This window comes from Carlito syrichta, unplaced genomic scaffold (genome assembly GCF_000164805.1).
Source record: "Carlito syrichta isolate Samal-C Ts95f unplaced genomic scaffold, Tarsius_syrichta-2.0.1 Scaffold301816, whole genome shotgun sequence".
In the NCBI taxonomy this organism is placed as follows: domain Eukaryota; kingdom Metazoa; phylum Chordata; class Mammalia; order Primates; family Tarsiidae; genus Carlito; species Carlito syrichta.
In genome coordinates this window covers 83,867-105,807 of record NW_007245912.1, presented here as the reverse complement: position 1 = coordinate 105,807, position 21,941 = coordinate 83,867, and the positions used below count along the sequence as shown (strand labels likewise).

Below are 21,941 nucleotides of genomic sequence, written 5' to 3'. Positions count from 1 at the left end.
TCTTAAAAATAAAATGAAAAGGTACTCCAATATTACTGTTTTGCCATTTCAATCATTATTTTAAATACCCAGTCCTGTATTTTTAAATTTAATCTTTAATTTCAGCTGCCATAATAATGGCACAAATTTATGGGGTACAATGTGATATTTCAGTGCATGTACACACAGTATCATCATCAAAGCAGGGTAACTACCACATCCATCACCTCAAACATTTACCATGTCCTGTGGTGACCACACGCCAAATCTTCTTGGCTATCTGGAAATACACACCATGGTGCTAGCTGCTAGTCACCCACCCGTGTCACAGAACAGCAAAGCGTATTCTTCCATCTAACTGAAGATTTGTACCTGTGTGCACACCTGGCCCCTGCTCTTCCCCCACTGCCTCTGGTAGCCCCTATTCCATCCTGCATTTAAAAGATAACCTTGATACCCCTGGATCATGCTAACACTGCTGTTTTTGTTCAGGGGATCCATGAAGTGGCAAGAAGCTCAGCTGTGCATGTGCATATTTCTCCTTAATACTCATGACTCCCCCCATAGCTTACTGAATATGTATATTTGGCCACCCTGCTCAGCATAAATCCCTGTCTTATTCTTCCAACCCTCGAAATACTCTCTGGTTTCTGGCCAGAGGCTATGCTGCCCAGGCTTTCAAAATGGCCGCCTTGCAGGCTGTAACATAAAGTTCTCCTTTCCAGTTTAAATGAATTTAAAAATGAAAATAAAAATAACCTGATATACACCTAGCACTGCCACTGAAGAAAACTTACAGTAGTAATGGTTTCAGCAGCTGCCACCATGTCTGCCAGGCCAGCACTAATGATATGTTCCTCCAAGTCTTTCAACATTGGCTCTATCCCATTAGGAACTTTGTCCATCAGTGAAAACATTAAATGTAATTCTGAAAGAACAGAACACATTAATGTAATCATTTCATCTGCCAGAATAAGACTTTAGAGAAACAGTAGTTGCAAGTTTGTAATGTTAACAGTATTCTGAGGATACAATTAATCTAGGAGTTGTTATGGTAGGTATGAGTTCCTGATCAAGCTTCTCAAAAAAAAAAATTTTTTTTTCTTTTTTTCTGAGACAGGGTCTCACTGTCACCCAGGCTGAAGTACAGTGGTATAACCACAGTTCACTGCAACCTCAACCTCCTGGGTTCCAGTGATCCTCCCACTTCATCCTCCAGAGTAGCTAGGACTGCAGGCACATGCCACCACACCTGGTTAATCTTTTATTTTTGTAGAGATGGGGTCTCACTATGTTGCCCAGGCTGGTATCAAACACCTAGCCTAAAGTCATCTTCCCGCTTCGACCTCTCAAAACACTGGGATTACAGGCATGAGCTACTGTGCCCAGCCAACAAAAATTATTTTTTTAAAAATGTAATTAAAAATGATCAGATACTGTAAAACCTAACTCCTTTAAAATGTGAGTCATCTGATTTTCAATACAGCAAAATACTTTTCATTATAAGAAGTACAAAAATTTATAAGGAAGACTAGTACATTTTATAGAGTAGTTGCAATATTAAATATAGTCACATCATGACACGGTTAATAAAAGTAAAGATTATAAAAGAAACTGTACTAAAGATGATAAAACTGTATTTAATTTACAAAGCACTAGTTCATATGTTATACCATTTACTGATTTTTACTAAAACCCTACCTCACAGTACTGGTTACAACTAAATAAATCCTTTTGAAGAGAGTCTAACATAGATCTGACATAATTCTACTTAGACTGGCATACAGAATACAAATATTTCATGTATGCCAATAAGAAGCTGTCATGCAGGCTGCAGTACAGTGGCACAATCACAACTCATGGCATTCTCTACCTCTTGGGCTCAGGTAATCCTTCTGCCTCAGCCTCTTGAGTAGCTGGGACTACAGGTATGTGGTACCATGCCTGGTTATTTTTAAATTTTTTTTATTTTTTGTGGAGGCGGGGTCTCACTATGTTGCCCAGGGTGGTCTCGAACTTTTGGGTTCAAGAAATCCTCCCGCCTCGGTCTCTGTGCTGGATTATAGGTGTTGGCCACCACGTCTGGCCAGAAGCTTGCTTATTAATACTGAATTAATCTTGAAAAGTGTTTGAACTTAACAGAATTGAAATATGTACTTTAAATGCAACTAGAGACTAAGTAGGACCCTGCAGTTAAACACAATAAAATCTGGAGAAGATTACACTAAAATGTTCAAAATGGTTCCATCAGGGTAGCAGGGAGAAAGGCAACTCTGTTTTTTAGTTGTTATATACTTGCTACTTCTCAAAACATACTTTTATTAAGATATCTTAATTTAAGTAATTAAAAAATGTACTTCAGAAATCTACTATAAAAATTTTTGGAGAGATGGATGAAGATTATGAACATGGAATATTTTATTAATTTCTTTTTTGTTTTATTACCTTCCAAAAGGATTTACCATAAAATTCCACACAAAAGGCAAATACTTAGTTCTATCCTTTACCACACGTTTACAGTTTAAATTGGCCTTTAAAAGCACAGGGCTAGGGCAACCCCCTCAGGTCCCCTCCCGAGCTTTTCTGTCCTCTCACTAAATCCTGCTTTAAAAAAAAAAAAAAGGACAGGGCTACTTCTGAAAGAAAAAAAGTAAATTCACCATCCCTCCTCCCACACAAATACTGAAGCCTAATGGGGGTAAATGTTTAAAATTTAAGTTTATAAACACGTTAGCAGTGCTTCTGTGTTAAATATGATCCAACAGCAAAACATTAAATGATTTGATTCAAAGATACCCTCTTCAAAGATGATAACTTTATGCGACGTTTTACCTACTTTCAGTTTCATTTCGTTTGATCATGCCTTGACACTCTGCTAAAATAGTCTCTTTAAATGATGTCACCAGGGCATTTACACAGCATTCCATGAGCTGAAAAATAAAAAAAAAACTAGTCAAGGCTACTGTAAGCTGTATAGCACAAAGTTATTCCAACTCACAATACAAAACAATATTGTTCAACAGATAAAAAATAAGTGTGCTGAAAGTCGACGTGACTCACCTTTGCCACACGATTACTGGCAATGGACAGGCTATACTACTTCACCAAAGCAGAGTTCCCCCGAAGGGGAAGAACTATAGAACTTAGGTTCTCTTTAGAAATTTTAACAAAGGTCCCCAAGGAGAGGATAAAAAAACTAAAAACATACAAAACCAAAAAGAAAAAACAAACTTTGATGACCTCTTCCTACCTGGAGAGAATCTGTTTGAGAATTAGATTCTAAAATTCTCACAGCATGAACATACTCAACAATCAAAGAAGAGTAACCCCTATTCTTGATGAGATCACCATCTAATAAGTAGGGTGAGGAGGGCCTCAAACCTAAGTTGTGAGCTAAATATAATATAACTTGGCTAAGTAGCATATCTCACACACAGCCCACCCCCCAACCAAACAAAAACAAGCTATGAAACAACGCTTTTCTAGGGTAGTTAAAAAGGCCTCATCCACAAGCTGATACCTGAATTGGATCTTGAAAAGTAAGCACCAAGTCTTAAAATGGATTAGCAGTATTCTAGGAATAAGAAGCTGAAAATAGCAGGGAAGAGACAGCAGAGGAGAAGGCTAGAAAGATTGGCTGGAGCCAGATTAGGAACGAAATCTAGGTTTGGGATTCTATTCTATAGGCAGGAAAGGATGCACCGAAGGAGTTTTAAACAGGATCACCAGAATGGGATCCTCCTCCCGCTAGTTACTCTTAAGAACCAGCGGTCAGCAGTTGGCACAGAGGGGTAGGGAGGTGGCAGAAAGGGCTGGTGAAGCATCTCAAGAAGTCAGCAAGGGCCTCGCACTCCAGGAGGCCTTCGGGAAAGTCTCCCAACCTGGCAGATTCCACGCCATCCCTGCTCCCTCATGACACACAGTCACTTATTCCTCTTGCAGGGATAAAATAAACAGATCGTAAATACGGAAGTAAGCCACAATAAGGCTGCCATATCTCTTCTGAAAAACAGATCATCTATCCATATTAAGGGAGAGAAGTATGTGTCCTTTAAAAATTCTTCATTAAAAACTCTGTTGGAGGCCCAGCACGGTGGCTTATGCCTATAATCTCAGTGCTTTGGGAGACTGAGGCAGAAGGGACTGCTTGAGCCTAGGGGTTTGAGACCAGCCTGGGCAACAAAGCAAGATCCCGTATCTACATTAAAAAATTTCTTTTGAGTCGAAGTCTCACTCTGTCGCCCAGGCTGGTGTGCAGTGGCACACTGATGGCTACCACAGTCTTGACCTGCTGGGCTCAGGAGATCCTTCCACCTTAGCCTTCCAAGAAGCCAGAACTATAGGTGAGTCACCACGCCTGGCTCATTTTTTTATTTACGTAGAGACAGGGTCTCAGCAAGTCGCCCAGGCTGGTCTAAAACTCTTGGACCCAGGCAAGCCCTTGTCTTTACCTCCCAAAGTGCTGGGATTACAGTACAAAAACTTTTACAAAGTTAGTTGGACATAGTGGCTGGTGCCTGCAGTTCCAGCTACTTGGGAAGCTGAAGTTAGAGGACCACCTGAGCCCAGAAGGTCAAGGCTTCAGTGAGCCATGATCACACCACTACACTCCAGTCTGGATGACAGAGCAAGACTTTGTCTAAGTAAAAAAGAGAAATAAAATTGCTTTGAAATGGACACAATGCTTATAACCACTGACGCTGAATTCAGGTAATGGGGAATTATACAAGCTTTCCTACTTTGAAAAAATGATCAAAAATTTCCTTAAAAATTATTTTTTCGAAGTCCTTCTTCAAGAATTTTGCTAACAACTTCCTAATCTGTGTATGTCCATTTTTGTCCTAAGAAAATCACACACACACACACACAAAGTGGTGAAGAAGCGCGTGCCTTGCAAGGTGGCAGTCTGGACTAGGTGCAGCTGGCCATGCCTGCTTCCTGCGGGGGGTATCAGACTGAGAACAGGCAAGTCGAACGTGTGTAACCAATGGAGGACCAAGGAAAAGCACCATTTAAATAAGCTCTGAGTGCTCTGTTTTCAATTTCACTGAAAACCTTCACTTGAACTGTTCAGCAGTTATCAAATTTTGCAGATTCCAAAAATCCAGACCAGTGTGTTTCACATTATATGCTGTGAAGTCAGTTTTAATGGCTGTGACCAGCTTTTAAGAAAAATGACACAGAACAAAAATATCAGAGCTCATCACACATAACAATGAATATTATTTTTGCAAAATTTTGTTTCCAGATATGTACAAATAAACACAGCATACACTAAGCCACAGTATGCACCAAGTCACAATATAAAATGTTATTTCTTATTGTGAGTTACAATAAGGATTAAAAGGAGAAGCTAAACTGACAAGATAACTGAAGTAAACTGAGAAGAGTTTGGTAACTGCTTATATGAAAGGCATTAGAAATAGAAAAAGTTATTAAGTCTGGGTACGGTGGCTCATGCTTGTAATCCCAGCACTTTGGGCAACTTGGTGAGACCTTGTCTCTACAATAAATCAAAAAATTAGCCAGGCATAGTGGCGCACGCCTATAGTTCCAGCTACTTGGAATGCTGAGGTGGAAGATCACCTGAGCCCTGCAGGTCAAGGCTGACCCGGTGACTGAGAGCATGACACTGCACTCCAGCTTGGGTGACAGAGTTGAGACTGACTCAAAAAAAAAAAAAAGTTGTTGAATTAGTTTCTAGATTGAGAGGCTAAACAAATTACTGTAACAAGTGCCTTTTAATGAGCATTTACTTTGTATCAGGCATTATGCTAAATGCTTTACATATATTATCTCATTTAACCCCCACAACAACCTTGTGAAGCAGATGTTTACCTTATGAGGACACAGGCCAAAAGAAGTCAAATAACTTGCAAACACTGCATAGTCTGAATATACTGCAAAGACTCTGAGCTCTAATTTTGGGCCAGGTATGTGACTTCACAGCCTCCAACTTTTCTTACCTCTCCAACAGAACACATACACACTTAGTTATAGTCACACACTCAAGCTAAGTGTTTCAAGGAATAAAGAAGCATAAAACATGGCTCCTGCCCTCAGTGACCTTACAGTCCAGCTGGGAACATATAACTATACAGCTATAAATGTGTGCCTGCTTCACACGGACAGAGGTACAGCAAAAGAAGTTCAACGCCACTAGTAAGCAAGGAAGTGGAAATAAACACATCATCATGACACTAGAAACCTCGCAAGCATAGAGACTGTGCTCTGTCCACAGCCATATAGGCATGGTCTCGCACACAGCTGGTGCCTGACGAGAAACAACGGAGCAGTCTACAGTGTACCCCTAAACCTAGGCAGTGTAGGAATTCAAATAAGAGAAACTGATGAAGGCTAGAGGATCTCCACTACTTTATTACAAGGTGGGGTATATATAGGCTCCTTACAAGGATTTGGATAGGTAGAAGCAAAGTAAAACGTTACCAAAACGAATCTAAGCAAAAAAAAAAAAAAGAACAGAATAAGTTATATGAATGATGGAATATTCCTTATCGGAGTAGACTGACTTTTGCTGGATAGTGTTAAGCTAGAAAAACAGGCGAGGGACAAATTCTGAAGGGTCTTAAAAATCAGGGATGGAAAATAATGACACTCTGGTTTTTGGATAAAGAAGTAAAACAATGAAGAGGATGTTTATGAAAGTTTAGCCTGAACTCACCAAAAAGAGTTAAAAATGGTCAATAGTATGAAGAACTATGCAGTCCAGCCTGGCAACACAGCAAGATCCTGACTCTAAACATACATATTAGCCAAGATATGGGTAAGCAGGCACACTACTGATGAAAATAATAATTACTACACTTCTGAAAGCTGGTTTAGTATTTACTATGCAGCAATTTGTAAAAGGTTCATACCCTCTGCTTCAGTAATCTCATTTCCAGTGGAATTCATTACAACAGAAAGTCAAGTGTGAGAAATGATGCATACACAGGATATTAAAAAGATGTAGGCATATGAGGATATTCCAGTAAGTACCATTTATAAGAAATAAATGATAAACAATGAAAGTGGCCATCAGTAAGGACTGGTTAGAAATATTACAGTGTATTATATATGTTATAGTGTTATACAGATGTGTCTGGCATTAAAATGCACAATGTCATAAATTTCTTTTTTTTAAAACCTGGTTCTCACTCTGTCATCCAAGTTGGAGTGCAGTGGTACGATCATGGTTCACCGTAACCTTAAGCTCCTGGACTCAGGCAATCCTTCTGCCTCAACCTCCCTAGTAGCTGGGACTACAGGCACACGCTGCCACACCTGGCTAATTTATTTATTTATTTATTTTAGAGACAGAGTTTTGTCATTGCCCAGGCAGGTCTCAAGCAATTCTCCTGTCTCAGCCTCCCAAAGTGATCGAATTACAGATGTGAGCCACTACTGCCGGCTACAAGTTTCTTTTCTAAAAAAGGAAGAAAGGAAGGTAAAGAAGGAAAAAAAGAAAGAAGGGGAGAAGAAGAAAGGAAGAGGGGGAGAAAGGGAAACAGGGAGAGAGGAAAGGAAAATAAGGGAAAAAAATAATAAAAAAAAGGAGTGACCAAACAAGTATGACAAAATGATAACTGCTGAATCTGAAGGCTGGCTATAGGAGTATGAGTGTGGGATTCATTGCACAATTTTTTCTACTTATGTAGATATTTCAAAACTTTCATAACAAAGCTATGTTGCCCAGGCTCATCTTGAGCTGGCTTAAGTGATCTTCCCGCTTCAGCCTCTCAGGTGCTGGGATTACAGGCCTGAGTCATTGCACCCAACTTAAAGCTTTTAAAAAATAAATACACAGAGAAAAATTATGGTATAGATTCCTGTATATGGAAAACCCCTTCAGAAAATGATTCTACTCAAAAAAAAAAAAAAGGGGAGATGCTACTTGTAATTCTCTCCTTATTTTATCAAATGAGTCTTGTCATAAGAAGAGGGCAGTCCTTTGAGGATAGAGACCATGTCCTTCCTCTTTGGCATTTCTTCCCCATCATTTACCAAAGTTCTGCATATACAGCTGACCTTAAGTATTTACTTGTTTGAAAACACATCTTGAATGGAAAGGACAGTGATAAACCATCTCTCTCACCTGTATTCCCTTTCTGTCTCCTTTTGCTAGCTTCCGTGAAGAAAAAAACTTTCTGCCAAATGCCACCAACTCCTGCATTTGCCTGAGATGAGCACAACTTCTAAATCCATAGCAAGCTCTCCCCAGAGGTCTGTAAGGTGAAACACTTTAACTATCAATGTGCTTGATGTTTTCCCTCCTCTACAGCAAGAGTATATACTCTTCAAAGATAATGCTTGTCACAAGCCTCGGCAGACACCCAGCAAGTACTTGCTGAATGAAGGAATCCACGGGTCTGGGAAGACGAAGGTGAGACGGGCAGGCTAAGAGGTATGCTGGACTCTTCTTGTAGTCATATTCAATTAGCACAATTAACTCTACGTCACTGGAATTTAGTGAAAAACAAGAACAGTTCTGATTTCCACTGATCATATAACTTGCTTTGCCCAGCTATAAAGTAAGAGTTGAACTAACAATTATGGGTTTCTCTACTTTAGGATTCTACTTTATTATTATCAGACCCTTAACCATACAAGGATATCTGTAATATATTCAATAATTAACTTATTCTGTGTGTCACAGGCTATTCTCAAGATTAATTTATCTTGGCCTTTCTAGTTTGATGAGGATTCATTTTGCACCATTATAACTAGTGTCACTACAAGTTTGAACTCACCTTGACTTTTGGGATATGACTATTTTTTTTTTCTTTTTTGCTGTCCTTTGGCCACAAGAATCGTTCTACAAGGATACGACATTTAAAATATCAAAATACTGGATTAATAAGTACTTATTTTAAGGTTAATGATTTACAACTTGTGACCTAGTTGCGTTTTTTTTTTTTTTTTTTTTTGGAGTGGGAGTCTCACTCTGTCACCCAGACTGGAGGGCAGTGGCCGCTCCCAGCCACTGCAGCCTCGACCTGCTGGGCTCTGGCGATCCTTCCGCCTCAGCCTTCCGAGTAGCCAGAATTACAGGCACGCGCTACCACGCCCGGCTGATTTTTGATTTATTGTAGAGATGAGGGCTTGCCAAGTTGCCGAAGCAGGTTTCGAACCCGTGGGATCAGGCAATCCACTCACCTCAGCCTCCCAAAGGCGCGGGATTACAGGCTGAGCCACCCAGCCCAGCACGTATGTTTTTTTAAAATCAGTTTTGCGTAGATAACAAATAGTTTCTGTCTTAGAATCGGTAAGCAATTTTCTCCAAACCAAAGCCCTACCAGTAAGAACTGTCATGCCAGGCAGTGTTTAAGTGCTTAATACATTTCACTCCCATAATACAAATGGGTGGTATTTCATTTTGTAGTTAGAGAAATGGGTTACAAAGGTTGAATGATTTGGCAAAATGCACACAGCTGATAAAATGACCACAGTGGGATTTCAATCCACAACTGACACCAACATGTGTACCCAGCACTAGATCCACTCTTTCCTGTCAATGCTTTGATCACTCTGAGGAGACCAAGGTTTACACCACCAGTTTACTCTTCTATTACTCTACCAAATGAACAGTCCACTTTGTTCTAATGTCACTCTGAAGATAGGGGCCGAGTCTATCTTATTATCCCCAACTAGCAGAAGGTCTGCCACATTGTAGGTATGTAATAAACACTGACTGAATGCCCTCAGGAAGTACTAAGAGATGTAGGATCCTCACCTGAAAACTAACAGCAAATTGTAAAAGTCATTTTGCCTTAAGGCTGAGTGCAGTGGCATGAACCTCTAGTCCTAGCAACTCAAAAGGCTGAGGTGGGAGGATCCCTTGAAGTCAAGAGTCCAAGGCTGCAGTGCTCTAGGACCTCGACTATGACAGCCACTGCACTCCAGCCTGAGTAACCAATGAGAACCCAACTCTTGGGGGAAAAAACATATTTTGGCTTAAAATTTTTTCTCATTCTTTTCTTATGGCTCACTCTTTTTGCTGCTGCCACTTCGCCTGTTTAGCACTGCAGGCGTGACGCATGACCTTGTTTTACAATATACTCCTGCTCATCTGCTAGAGGCTTGCCCAAAGATGGTCAAGTTTCTTAGAATTGTGTGTAAAACTGGAGCAGAGTGGGGCCTGCAAGGCCAAGTGAAGGTGTAAGGGTGGCACCTCTGATGTCTGACGTCATGCTCAGCTGCTCAGAACTTTCTGGATTCTCTACTGAATTAAAAACAGGTAGACTTGCTAAAAGTATTGTCCTCTGGAGAAGTCAAGTATTCCTACATTACACATACATACTTATCGACACTCAGGCATGCTTACCTGTATGTACAAAGAAACACACACACAGCATTTGACCAAGTTTGGGCACTCAACCCAAGCCAGAGCAATTAGAACCGGGCTGACTAAAACCAGTGGGAGAAGACTCCTATCATCTCTTGGGTCACAGACTGGAACGACAGGCTGGCAACTCTCACCTTCACCACTTCAACACAAAGCCTATCAGCTGTGAAGAAAATGAAGCAGAAAAAACCTAGCTAGAAATTCCCAGCAGAACTCTAAGTTTCTGAATTCAACTTTCACAAGAGCCTGCAGATTGAGATAGGTTCTTGAGCCTTGCAACCAAGAGTGCTAATCACACACATATATGTGCAATACATATACCCAAATTATCTGCCAAACCTTGTGTCTCTTCTTTATGTTATTAACAGCATCCTTAGAAACTCAGGATCTAGAATTAGACTTAAGTGGCCAACTTCACTATTTCCTGGCTGTGTGAGTGAGGGCAACCTCCTGTATATCACTGAATTTCAGTTTCCTTATTTGGAAAACAGGAACAATAACAGCATATACCTATTAGTTATTCCTCCAAAACACAGCATGAATCCGTCCACTTACATGCCCATCTCCATGGTCACCAACAGCTCTCAACCAGATTAGTCGAAATACCATACCACAGCCCACATGCTATTTCAGATTTTTATTATTTTATTTTATTATTTTTTGAGTCAGGGTCTCACTCTGTCACTCAGGCTGGAAGGCAGTGGCAAGATCACGGCTCACCATAGCCTCAACCTCCTGGGCTCAAGCGATTTTCCCATCTCAGACTCCCGAGTAGCTAGGAGTATGAACATACATCACCACACCCAATTTTTTTTTTTTTTTGAGTTGTAGTCTCCCTCGGTTGCCCAGACTGGAGTGCAGTGGCCGCTCCCGGCCACCGCAGCCTCACCTGCTGGGCTCTGGCGATCGGTCCACCTCAGCCTTCAGAGTAGCTGGAATTACAGGCATGCGCTACCACGCCCGGCTGATTTTTTGATTTATTGTAGAGATGAGGTCTCGCTGCCCAGGTGGGTCTCGAACCCGCGGGCTCAGGCAATCCATTCACCTCAGCCTCCCAAAGGCGTGGGATTACAGGCTGAGCCACCGAGCCCGGTTACCACACCCAATTTTTAAAATTTTTTTGTAGAGATGAGGTCTCGCTATGTTTCCCAGGAGGGACTCAAACTTCTGGCTCACAAACTCCTCCTGCCTCAGCCTCCCTCTCAAAGTGCTGAGATTACAGGTATGAACCCCTGTACCTAGTCCAAACATTATTTGTTAATAAAGAGAATCAGATCAATTTCCTGTGTAAAACCCTTGAGTGTGTTCTCACTGCACTCAGTTCCCTGCTTTCCTATCTCCCCTCATCTTCCCTCATCTTGCATCAATCTCCTTCCCTCACCCAGCATGCTCTGGCCACGCTAACTTTCCTGTCCCTTTTTCTTTTTTGAGTCAGAGTCTCACTTTGTCACCCAGCTGGAGTGTGGTGACACTCACAGCCACCCCAGCGTCGACCTGTTGGGCTCCGGCGAGCCTTCCGCCTCAACCTTCCAAGCAGCCGGATCTTCTGGCGGGCGTTACCACGCCTGGCTAATTTTCTATCTACCTATCTACCTACCTGCCTGTTTTAGGGATGAGGTCTCACCAAGCTGCACGGGCTGGTCTCGAACCTTCAGGCTCAGGCAATCCACTCACCTTGGCCTTCCAAAGTGCTGGGCTTACAAGGCTGAGCCACCAAGCCTGGCTAACTTTCCTGTTCCTAAAACACTGAAGCTCATCCCTTCTTCAAAAGCTTTATACTTGCCCTTCCCGGGCAAGCTCTCAGCATTCAGGCCTCAGCTCCAGGGTCCCTCCCTCAGAGCCCCGCTCTGACCACACTCCATAAAGTACAAGCCGCAGGAGCACCGCCACCACTAATTCCCCGCACAGTATTGCTCTCACTTCATAAAGAAGCACCCTTCATGTATTTATTTGTTTACTTGCCCTTATCTGCTTACCTCCACTGGAATGCTAGCTCAGAAGAGCAAAGACATTGTTTGTTCATATGGTACCCCCGGTCTGCTTCGCTGTAGGGTCATTCACTGAGAGGCAGGGTGCTCAGTAACTGTAGATCGAGTGGTTTAATGAAAAGTTGGAGTATTGTAATCTCTATAGGACCTTATCCCCCAATAAACCAAGGGAAAATTCATTAAAAAAAACACATAATTTTTCACCTACAATCTCCATGGAATATCATACTAAAAGGAAAGCAGTCTAGAAGAAAGAGCACTAGTTTGAACCAAAGCTCATCATTAGATACATAATACTAAAGACAATGACTTTTCAAAAAATACTATGTAAGTAGTGATTATTATGCACACACAACCCACTCCCAATTAATTACTCTAAAACTGGTAAGGTTCTCAAAATTAACTCCCCTCTGACTCTCTCTACCGATTCCTCTAACAACCCGGGCTTGCATCTCACATCCTCAATCATCCTCCGAGCCTACTAATTCTTCCTCCAAAAGATGTTACAACCCTTCCTTTCCACTCTTCTGTCATCATACACCTAGTCAAAACCCTACTGTCTAGTCCACCGATTCAAGACAGCGACAAGCAACTCTTAACTCTTCAGATTCTGCTACACATTCCATGGCGGACAAACCCTCCAAAAACGCAGCTTTGATGCCCTAGTCATAAACCTTCAAAGACGCTCCATTACCAAATCATTAGTTCTCAAACCTATAAGACCCGATACTCTCTTTTATAGCAAACTCTGAAATGAGCGACCTATATATTAGTTTTTCATTAAATCACTTGATCTACAGTTACTGAGCAGCCTGCCTCTCAGTGAATGTCCATGCAGTGAAGCAGTCAGAGGGGGTACCACAGGAACAAACAATGTCTTTGCTCTTCTGAGCTAGCATTCTAGTAGAGGTAAACAGATAAGGGCAAGCAAACAAATAAATACATGAAGGGTGATTCTTTATAAAATGAGAGTAATGCTATGCAGGGAACTAGTGATGGCCATGTTCCTGCGGCTGCTTTTACTCTATAGAGTTATCCATACATCATTTCAGAAACATCAATATAATTCTCTAAAATGCAGGCAACATCAGAGAAAAGTACCTGATGATAGTCAATATGCGTTTCCATCTGTGAAAGCTGGGCCACAACTAAATTAAAAGAGATAGTCAAGTAGACAAATACTTGTACCTACATGCAGGTTCAATGGAAATGTGGAAACTACAAATGCAGGCCAACATAAGTACACTGGGAGTTAATACCATGTACAGTATCACGAGAGGTGACACACGTTTCTGACACTGAAAAATGCTTAAGATTCCAAACAAAACATTATCTTTCCTCAAGTTATACAATAATATCATTCCTGGAAAATGCAGTATATACTAATATCAAGTAAAAAAGTCTTGGTTTTAAATAAGACAAAATTAATTTCTAGTTTCAAATAAGTATAAGCAATATCTTGACATACGAGATCCAACAATTAGGTTTGCAAACAATCCTAGAAAAAGTGCTACATACCTCACTACTGAATGTCACCTCTGAAGCACTCCCCTTGGTAAGCTATGGACCAGAGCCATTACCTAGTTCACCCAACAAAGCAATTTTGGAACTCTTTTTCTGGAATGGCCATTAGAGCTGTGGGCATTATTTGTTGAGGTCTGACAAATTAAGTTCGCAAACTTGCCACTATGAGCTTATGTTGGTAGTACTGTACAAATAACTGTATTGTAACACCCTCCAGACTCACTTGATCTGGCCCCCAGTGACTTTTTTCTTTACCCGAAGATAAAGAAAACAGTGAAAGAAAGACATATGATGACATTCAGGACATCAAGGGTAATACAATGAAGGCGGCTCTGATGGCCGTTCCAGAAAGAGCTCCAAAATTGCTTTGACAGGTAGACTAGGCACTGGCATCAGTGCACAGCTTCCCAAGGGGAGTACTTCAAAGGTGACTGTAGTGACCACAGTGATATTCAGCAATGAGGTATGTAGCACTTTTTCTAAGAAGAGTTCGCAACCTTAATTGTTGGATCTCGTATATGAATGGCCGTTGAGACATTTTTTCCCCGAGTTTATTTTATTTTTAAAATGTGGGGTACAATTCAGAGTTAGGTATACAAATGGTCATTACACAGGTACCCCTGTTGATGAGGTGTGCCCCACCCTACACTTGCAGACAATATAAAGATGTAGGATAATTTTTGTTTTGTGGGACAGTCTGAGCACTGTGAGACAGCAACTATTCCTGGACCCCTAGCCATTAAATATCTGACCACTGTAACCACCAAAAAACGCATCCACAAATTCCTATTGTGATCCCTGAAGGCAGAGACTACTCTTACTGAAAACCTCTGGATTAGAGACTCCAGGTAAAAAATATCATCTTAGAATTAAAATGTCCTTCACAATGATATAGAAATCTACCTCCTGCTTTTCCAAACTTTCCAACACACAGTCTATGCTTTAGAGAAAGTAGTATATTTGCTCCCCACCTTTTGCTTGTTGTAATGTTTGTGTTGTTATATCTAAACAACCCATAGCATAACCAGTTTCTACCGATTAATCTCTGTCAGCATCTGCTATACCAACAAGCAAATTCAAATAAAAGAATAAATCTATAAAATGATCCTCAAGATATTATCTTAATTACACAATACATTTAAGAGCTAAACATTTTACATTAAAGAAATTGTGAGAGGAAAACCTTGGGAGTAAGTTTTACTGGCTGTGTAGGAAATGTCAAAATCCCTTTAGGGTATAAATTTTTATCCACTAAAAATGGGACTATGTGTTCATTCCTACAGTGCAAGAATGGATTAATGTTAGAAACTTTGTTCACATGTTTAATGAATTAGTTCAATGGAGTAAAACACTATGACCATCTCCACTGATGACCCTCAAATTTTAAAAAAGGCATTCTTCAAAATTCTCTTTATTTTTTTATTTTGATTAATGATTACAGAAAAGTTGCAAAAGTAGCACCCCACTTCTCTCAGCTTTAACATCTTACATTACTATAGTACAGCTATCAAAACCAAGAAAACGGTTTTGGTACACCACTATTATCTACAGACCTTATTTGAAATGTATCAGTTTCTGCACTAATGTCCTTTTTTTGTTCCGGGATCCTGTCCACAAGCCCATGGTGCATTTTGGTATTATCTCTCCTAGTCTCCTCCAGTCTGTAACAGTTCCTTCACCCTTTTTTGATCTGTTATGATCTTGACACTTCTGAAGAATACTAGTCAGTTATCTTGTAGACTGCTCTCAAATGGGGATTGCTCAATCTTTTCTCATAACTGAATGAGATTATGCATTTTTGGCAATAATATCACAGAAATGATATTGCATTCTTCTTACTGCATCCTATCAAGGAGTACATATGCCAATGTGTCCTACTACTGTTGATGTCAACCTTGATAACTTAACATGGTGTCACTCGAGTCTCTCCATTGTGATGTTACTATTTCTCCTTTAGTAAATATCTTGGGGAAAACACTTTGAAACTATAAAATACCCTATTTTGTTTCAAACTTTTGGCCGGTAGCTTTAGTATCTATTAGTAACAATTATTACTGTGATACGTGGCTAATAGTGATTGTCTACTTCCCTTTACGTTAATAAGGTGAAATTCTTCTGTAAGAATGAGTCTGAACTTTATCATATTTTTAAAATTCATTTGAATATTTTTGTGTTTATTTATTTATGGTATTGTTTTGTCATGCAGTTTTTAAAGGTAGTCAAATTTATCAATCTTTTCTTGTATTGACTCTGCACTCTGAGCAATATTAAAAAGCCTCTCCCTACACCAAGTTTAAAGAAGACTTCTAGCATTTGTATGGTTTCAAACCCTGATCCATTTGACGTCTATTCTTCTGTATAGTGTAAAATACAGATTTAATTATCTTTTTCCAAATGGATACTAAGTTGTCCTGACAGCATTTTTTAAAAGTCCACCTTTACCCTCAGTGATTTGAGAGGGAACCTTTATCATATATTTATTTTAGTCATTAACTGCATCTGGGTCAAATTCTGGATTTTCCACTCCATTCCAGAAGTCTTATTGGATATTACATGGTATTACGTATTTATGTGTCAATACCACACTGTTTTTGTTTTGAGTTGGGGTCTCACTCTGACAATGAGGCTAGAGTGCAGAGCTCAGAAACTTTACTCCCAAGGACGTTGTTCCCAATCTTTTTTTTTTTTTTTTTTTTAATACTCTTTTAAGTCGAGTTCTCACTCTGTCACCCAGGCTGGAATGCAGCAGCACAGTCAAGGCTTACTGCAGCCTCAGGCTCCTGGGCTCAGGCAATCCTTCAGCCTCAGCCTTCTGAGTAGCTGGGACTATAGGTGTGTACCACCAAGCCCAGCTAGTTTTTTTAATTTTTAGTAGAGACAGGTTCTTGCTGTGTTGCCCAGACTGGTCTCAAACTTCTGGGCTCAAGCAGCCTTCCCACCTTGGCCTCCCAAAGTGCTGGGGTTATAGGTGTGAGTCACTGTTCCTGGCACACAGTTATAATTATAGAAGCTTTATATGGTATGCTTTAATGTCTGGTAAGGTTACTCTCCCTTGTAATTTTTCTTTTCTGGTGTTTTCCTAGCTACCTGAACATGTTTATTTCTCCATATGAACTTCGGCATTAGCTTGTCTAGCTTTGTAAAATAGTTGTTGGTATTTTTATTAAACTTACAAGGAATTTATAAATTAAGAGAGAAAAACAGATTTTTTTTTTTTTTGAGTTGGAGTCTCACTCTGTCGCCCAGACTGGAGTGCAGTGGCCGCTCCCGGCCACCGCAGCCTCGACCTGCTGGGCTCCGGCGATCCTTCCGCCTCAGCCTTCCAAGTAGCTGGAACTACAGGCGTGTGCTACCACGCCCAGCTAGTTTGAGGTCTCGCCAAGTTGCCCAGGCGTGTCTCAAACCCGTGGGCTCAGGCAATCCACTCACCTCAGCCTCCCAAAGATGCGGGATTACAGGTTGAGCCACCAAGACCGGCTATAAATATATTTTTATATGAGGAGTGAACAAAAAGATAGAAAAGAACTGACATGTTTATAATTTTGAGTCATAGTATTTAAAAACAAGGGATGTCTTTCCATTTTGCCAAGTCTATGCCAATACCTTTCAAAAGTGTTTAAACTTTTTCCTTTTATAAGTTTCATACATTTCCTGTTAAATTGTTCTCAAGTATTGGGAATCGCTCTGAATCTATACTGGCTCAGGGGGCTACCTGGTTCACCAAAAATAAAAAAGATGAAGAAAAAAGTTTTTTCCCCAAGTATTTAATTTTCTTTGTTGCTATCAAAAAATGAGGTTTTCCCTAACATTATATCCCCTAATTGTTTATTATTTGTGGATATGAGGGCTACTAATATTTGTATGTTAATTTTATATCCTGCTACTTTACTGAATTACTTAATTATTTGAATTAGTATTATCATTGTTTGTTTGGAGTCTATCACATCATCTCCAAACCAAAACAGTTTTACTTGTTTAACCATTCTTTTTCTCTTTCAGTTTTTATTTTTAGAGACGGGGTCTCACTACGCAGCTCAGGATGGTCTCTATCTCCTGAGCTTAATTAAGCCATCCTCCTGCCTCAATCTCATGAATAGCCAAGACTACAAACATGACCACTGTGCCAAGTTTGCTGACCCATTCTTATGCCTGTAATTGATTTCTCTTGTCTGATTGCATTAGCTTATATCTCTAATAAAATGTTAATAGTGAGCATCCTTGCCTTGTTCACGGTCTTAGTGGAAATGCCTCTAGTGTTTCCCCATAAAATGAGAAGATGGTTTAGGAATAAGATATACAAACTCCAGGAGTGGCCACTGCACTCCAGTCTGGGCGACAGAGTGAGATTCCAACTCAAAAAAAAAAAAGAGAGAAAATAAAAAGAAAAACTAATCACTTCATATTGAATAGTACAGCATTGAAACCAATTATTTTGTTGTAATGATATTTGGCTTATAACAGAATTTTGGACATTAAAGAACTTATTTATGACCAAAAAAAATCAAAATGTTCTATTTTTCTAATGAGTGGAAATGTGTGAAACAGTCACTGACATGCATTGTAGGTTCACTGATACATGTTGTGGCAGTAGTAATTTGCTTGACCTCTTCTACCTGGTGGTTTTCTATTCGAGCAGATACTGCAGAGTAGACTTGTTTTCTTCCTCCTATAGTAATAATATGTAATGTATTGTCCAGTCTGTGCACCACTATGAAAACACTTTACACATTCTCTTTCTACACAATTCGAGTTGATTTTTTTTTACATAATCCTAATATATATTCCATTTCTTTATTTGCTTTTTCATGCAATTTGAATGGAAAACTTCAAGAAAATACACGTCTGAAAAATCTGTACTGGCAGAAGTTTGTCCTGTGTAGTTACCAGTAATCTCTATCCTCTGACAGGGGACATCCAAGTGGTTTGCTACATTCATGATGTCCTCTCAGAGGAGCCATCCGAGTACAAAGGGTTAATACTAGAAAGGCAGAAGCAAGCATCATCATTTGCAGATGATGTAATTAGATGCTTGGAATACTCCAAAGAATAAAAACTCTTAGAAACAATGAAAGAATTCAGTGAGCTGCTAAGGACTACATGAACATTATTTGAAATGTACATCTGGAGTCTATTAGACCTGGCCTCAAAATTAGGTACTGCTGGGTAATATTTGCTCTATTATCCAGAATATAGGTCCAGAAACTTGCTTTCATTAGTATATTGAAAATTATTCAGGTATAGAAGACTGAGTTATACTAACTAAACTCAAGTAAGGTAATTGATAAACCATAACTTGTTTTCAGACAAAAACATAATTGCCAAAAATTGACGGTTTCAACTTAAATTCCAGTGTGTATTATGCAGCTTCATATGAAGTGATTAAATAGTAAATGTACTCATATTTTATAATAAGCCTCCATTAATAAGAATAGCCTAATAGATTAAAACTAGTATTAATAAAGCATTAAGATGCAGTATAGCATGGTCTGATGACTAATAATTCCTGTAAGAGAGAATTTAAGAAAGTAAGTTTGTTCTGATAGTTTCTGGCATGGAAAGTGATTTTGTTCTTCCCAACTATTCTGATAACACTCTTTATATTTTGTTCAATTAAATCAGAATTCAGGACTTAGTAATCTTTTAGTTTACTGTTCCTTCCATCACATCATATTTCATTTTAACACATCATTTCTCTTTGCCAACAAAAATTGTGAATTAAGAAGTATTTAATCAATAGTACATATACAGTTAATAGCCTTCTTAGCTCAGTGATATATATTAATATAATACACTAATGCAATTGCTTTAAGCTTTAAATTCCTAATGTTATAATTAATCCCATAGTTTTGGTGCTTAATATCTCCTCTGCACCAAAATTTATCATACAAATAATACAGTCATCACTGACTAATTAATATTAATCTATGCTGTTAAAAGTTAGGAGAGTGATAACCTTTAAAGTAAAAGATGTTAGCAGTAACCTGGAAGGGGACATGATGGAAGGTTTCTGAATAGAAGGTAATTCTTGTTCTAGTGATTTAATGAGTGTGTTCACTTTGTGACAATTCACCTACCACACACTAAGATTTGTGTAATTCTTTGTATGTATGTTATACTTTGATCAAAACAGTTGATTTTTCAAAAATAAGCAGAAGACAAAAACAAAATAAAAATAAATCACAGAAACCCAACTTTTATGTCCCCTCAAAGTATAATTTCTTTGGAGGCATGCTATACTGTACTTAGGGTTTTTGTTGTTAAAAAACAAACAAGGCTGGTGCAGTGGCTCATGCTTATAATCCTAGTACTTAGGGAGGCTGAGGTGAGAGGACCGCCTGAGTTCAGGACCAGCCTGGGCAACTTGGTGAGACCTCATCTCTACAATAAATTAAAACAAACAATCAGCCAAGTGTGGTTGCATGTGCCTGTTGTTCCGGCTACTTGGAAGGCTGAGGTGGAAGGATCGTCTGAGCCCAGCAGGTTGAGGGTGCGGTGGCCATGAGAGTACCACTGTACTCCAAGCTGGGCGACAGAACGAGACTCTGACTCAAAAACCAAACAAACAAAACAAATAAGCTGGGCACAGTGGCTCATGCCTGTAATACCAGCACTTTTGGGAGGTGGAGGCAAGAGGATTACCTGAGCTCAGGGGTTCAAGGCCAGCCTGAACAACCATGGTGAGATCTCATCTCTACAATAAATAAAAAAATCAGCCTGGCATGGTGGCACATGCCTGTGGTTCCAGCTACTTGGAAGGTTGAGGCAGAAGGAACACCTGAACCCAGCAAGTTGAGGCTGCAGTGGCCGTGAGTGTGCCACTGCACTCCAGTATAAGCAACAAGAGTGAGACTCCAACGCAAAAAACACCAAACAAACAAAATACCTAATCTTTAAACCCTTACACTGTCAACTGTGGAAGAGCAAATTCACATCTATTTTAAGTATTTGTCCAGTGTGTGTGTATGCATATATTAAAGTAGAAAGACAGACTTAATTGTTTAATATGAATTGCTGTATTTATCTCTACCTTTCTCATTCTCTTTTTCTTGCTTTCTCTTATTCTAAGTTGTCCCTTAATAATTAATATTTGTAAGCTTAATGTGGATATCATACAACTCATCTGTGAAAATTGCAGTAGAAGAGCAGGACAATTTCACCTTACAAAGCTGCAACATCCCCATCCATGAGCTATAAGGCACATCAATCCACCAAAAATACTCAAATTCCCCCAGCTGAACTCATCGTCCTTCTTCACTAAGACCTATTTTTACACCTAGTCTCTCTGTAGCAGCACAGTTCTCTCAAGCTGAAATCTCAGAAACATTATTGGTTCAATTTCTTGCAATATTTAGCTCTACTTATAAGATACAATGTCCCACCGCTAAGAAATCTTTCCCTCTACCCTGGTCCTTTCCACTCCCTTTGCTATTTGATCCTTCTAATATCTTGCTTGCTTATTGCAAACAATTTCTACTTCTTATTTACAGCTCTTCATCATTCCAATTAATCTTAACTCACCATGTTAATCTTCCCAAGGGACAACTTTGACCATGGCATACCTGTTTTAAAATTAGCCAAGCCGGGTGTGGTGGCTCACGCCTGTAATCCCAGTGCTTTGGAGGGCAGAGGCGAGAGGAACTGCCTGAGCTCAGGGGTTCGAGACCATCCTGGGCAACTTAGCGAGACCTTGTCTCTACAATAAAACAAAAAATTAGCTGGGCATGGTGGTGCACACCTATGGTTCCAGCGACTTGGAAGGCTGAGGTAGAAGGATCACCTGAGCCCAGAAGATTGAGGCTGCGGTGGCCACAAGCATACCACTGCACTCCAGTGTGGGTGACAGAGTGAGATTCCCACTCGAAAAAATAAAAGTCAGTGGCCTTGCTTGCCTTCTGAATGAAGTCCAAGTTTGGTTTTAAATTTCTATAAAAATCTCTATAACAACCACAAAACTACCATCCCCATTTTTGCCAGTATCAAAATTATTTTAACCACTGAAAGGCGATATACACTGCAAATCATGAACAAACAAAAAACAAAACCAAAAAAAGGAGGGGGGAGATCCACTCAGTATGATTTCTTTTTTTTTTTTTTTTTTTTTTTTT

At 39.8% G+C, this 21,941-nt stretch overlaps 1 protein-coding gene across 1 annotated transcript in view; it reads right to left on the bottom strand.

Annotated features, from left to right (window-relative positions):
- CUL5 (cullin 5) overlaps positions 1–21,941 on the bottom strand; it is an 84,710-nt gene that overhangs the window by 34,939 nt on the left and 27,830 nt on the right. The window contains exons 8-9 of the mRNA XM_008055301.2: positions 2,816–2,909; positions 777–907 (exon numbers count right to left, since the gene is read on the bottom strand). Coding sequence (XP_008053492.1) covers positions 777–907; positions 2,816–2,909 — 225 coding nt within the window. The remainder of the gene's footprint in view (positions 1–776; positions 908–2,815; positions 2,910–21,941) is intronic.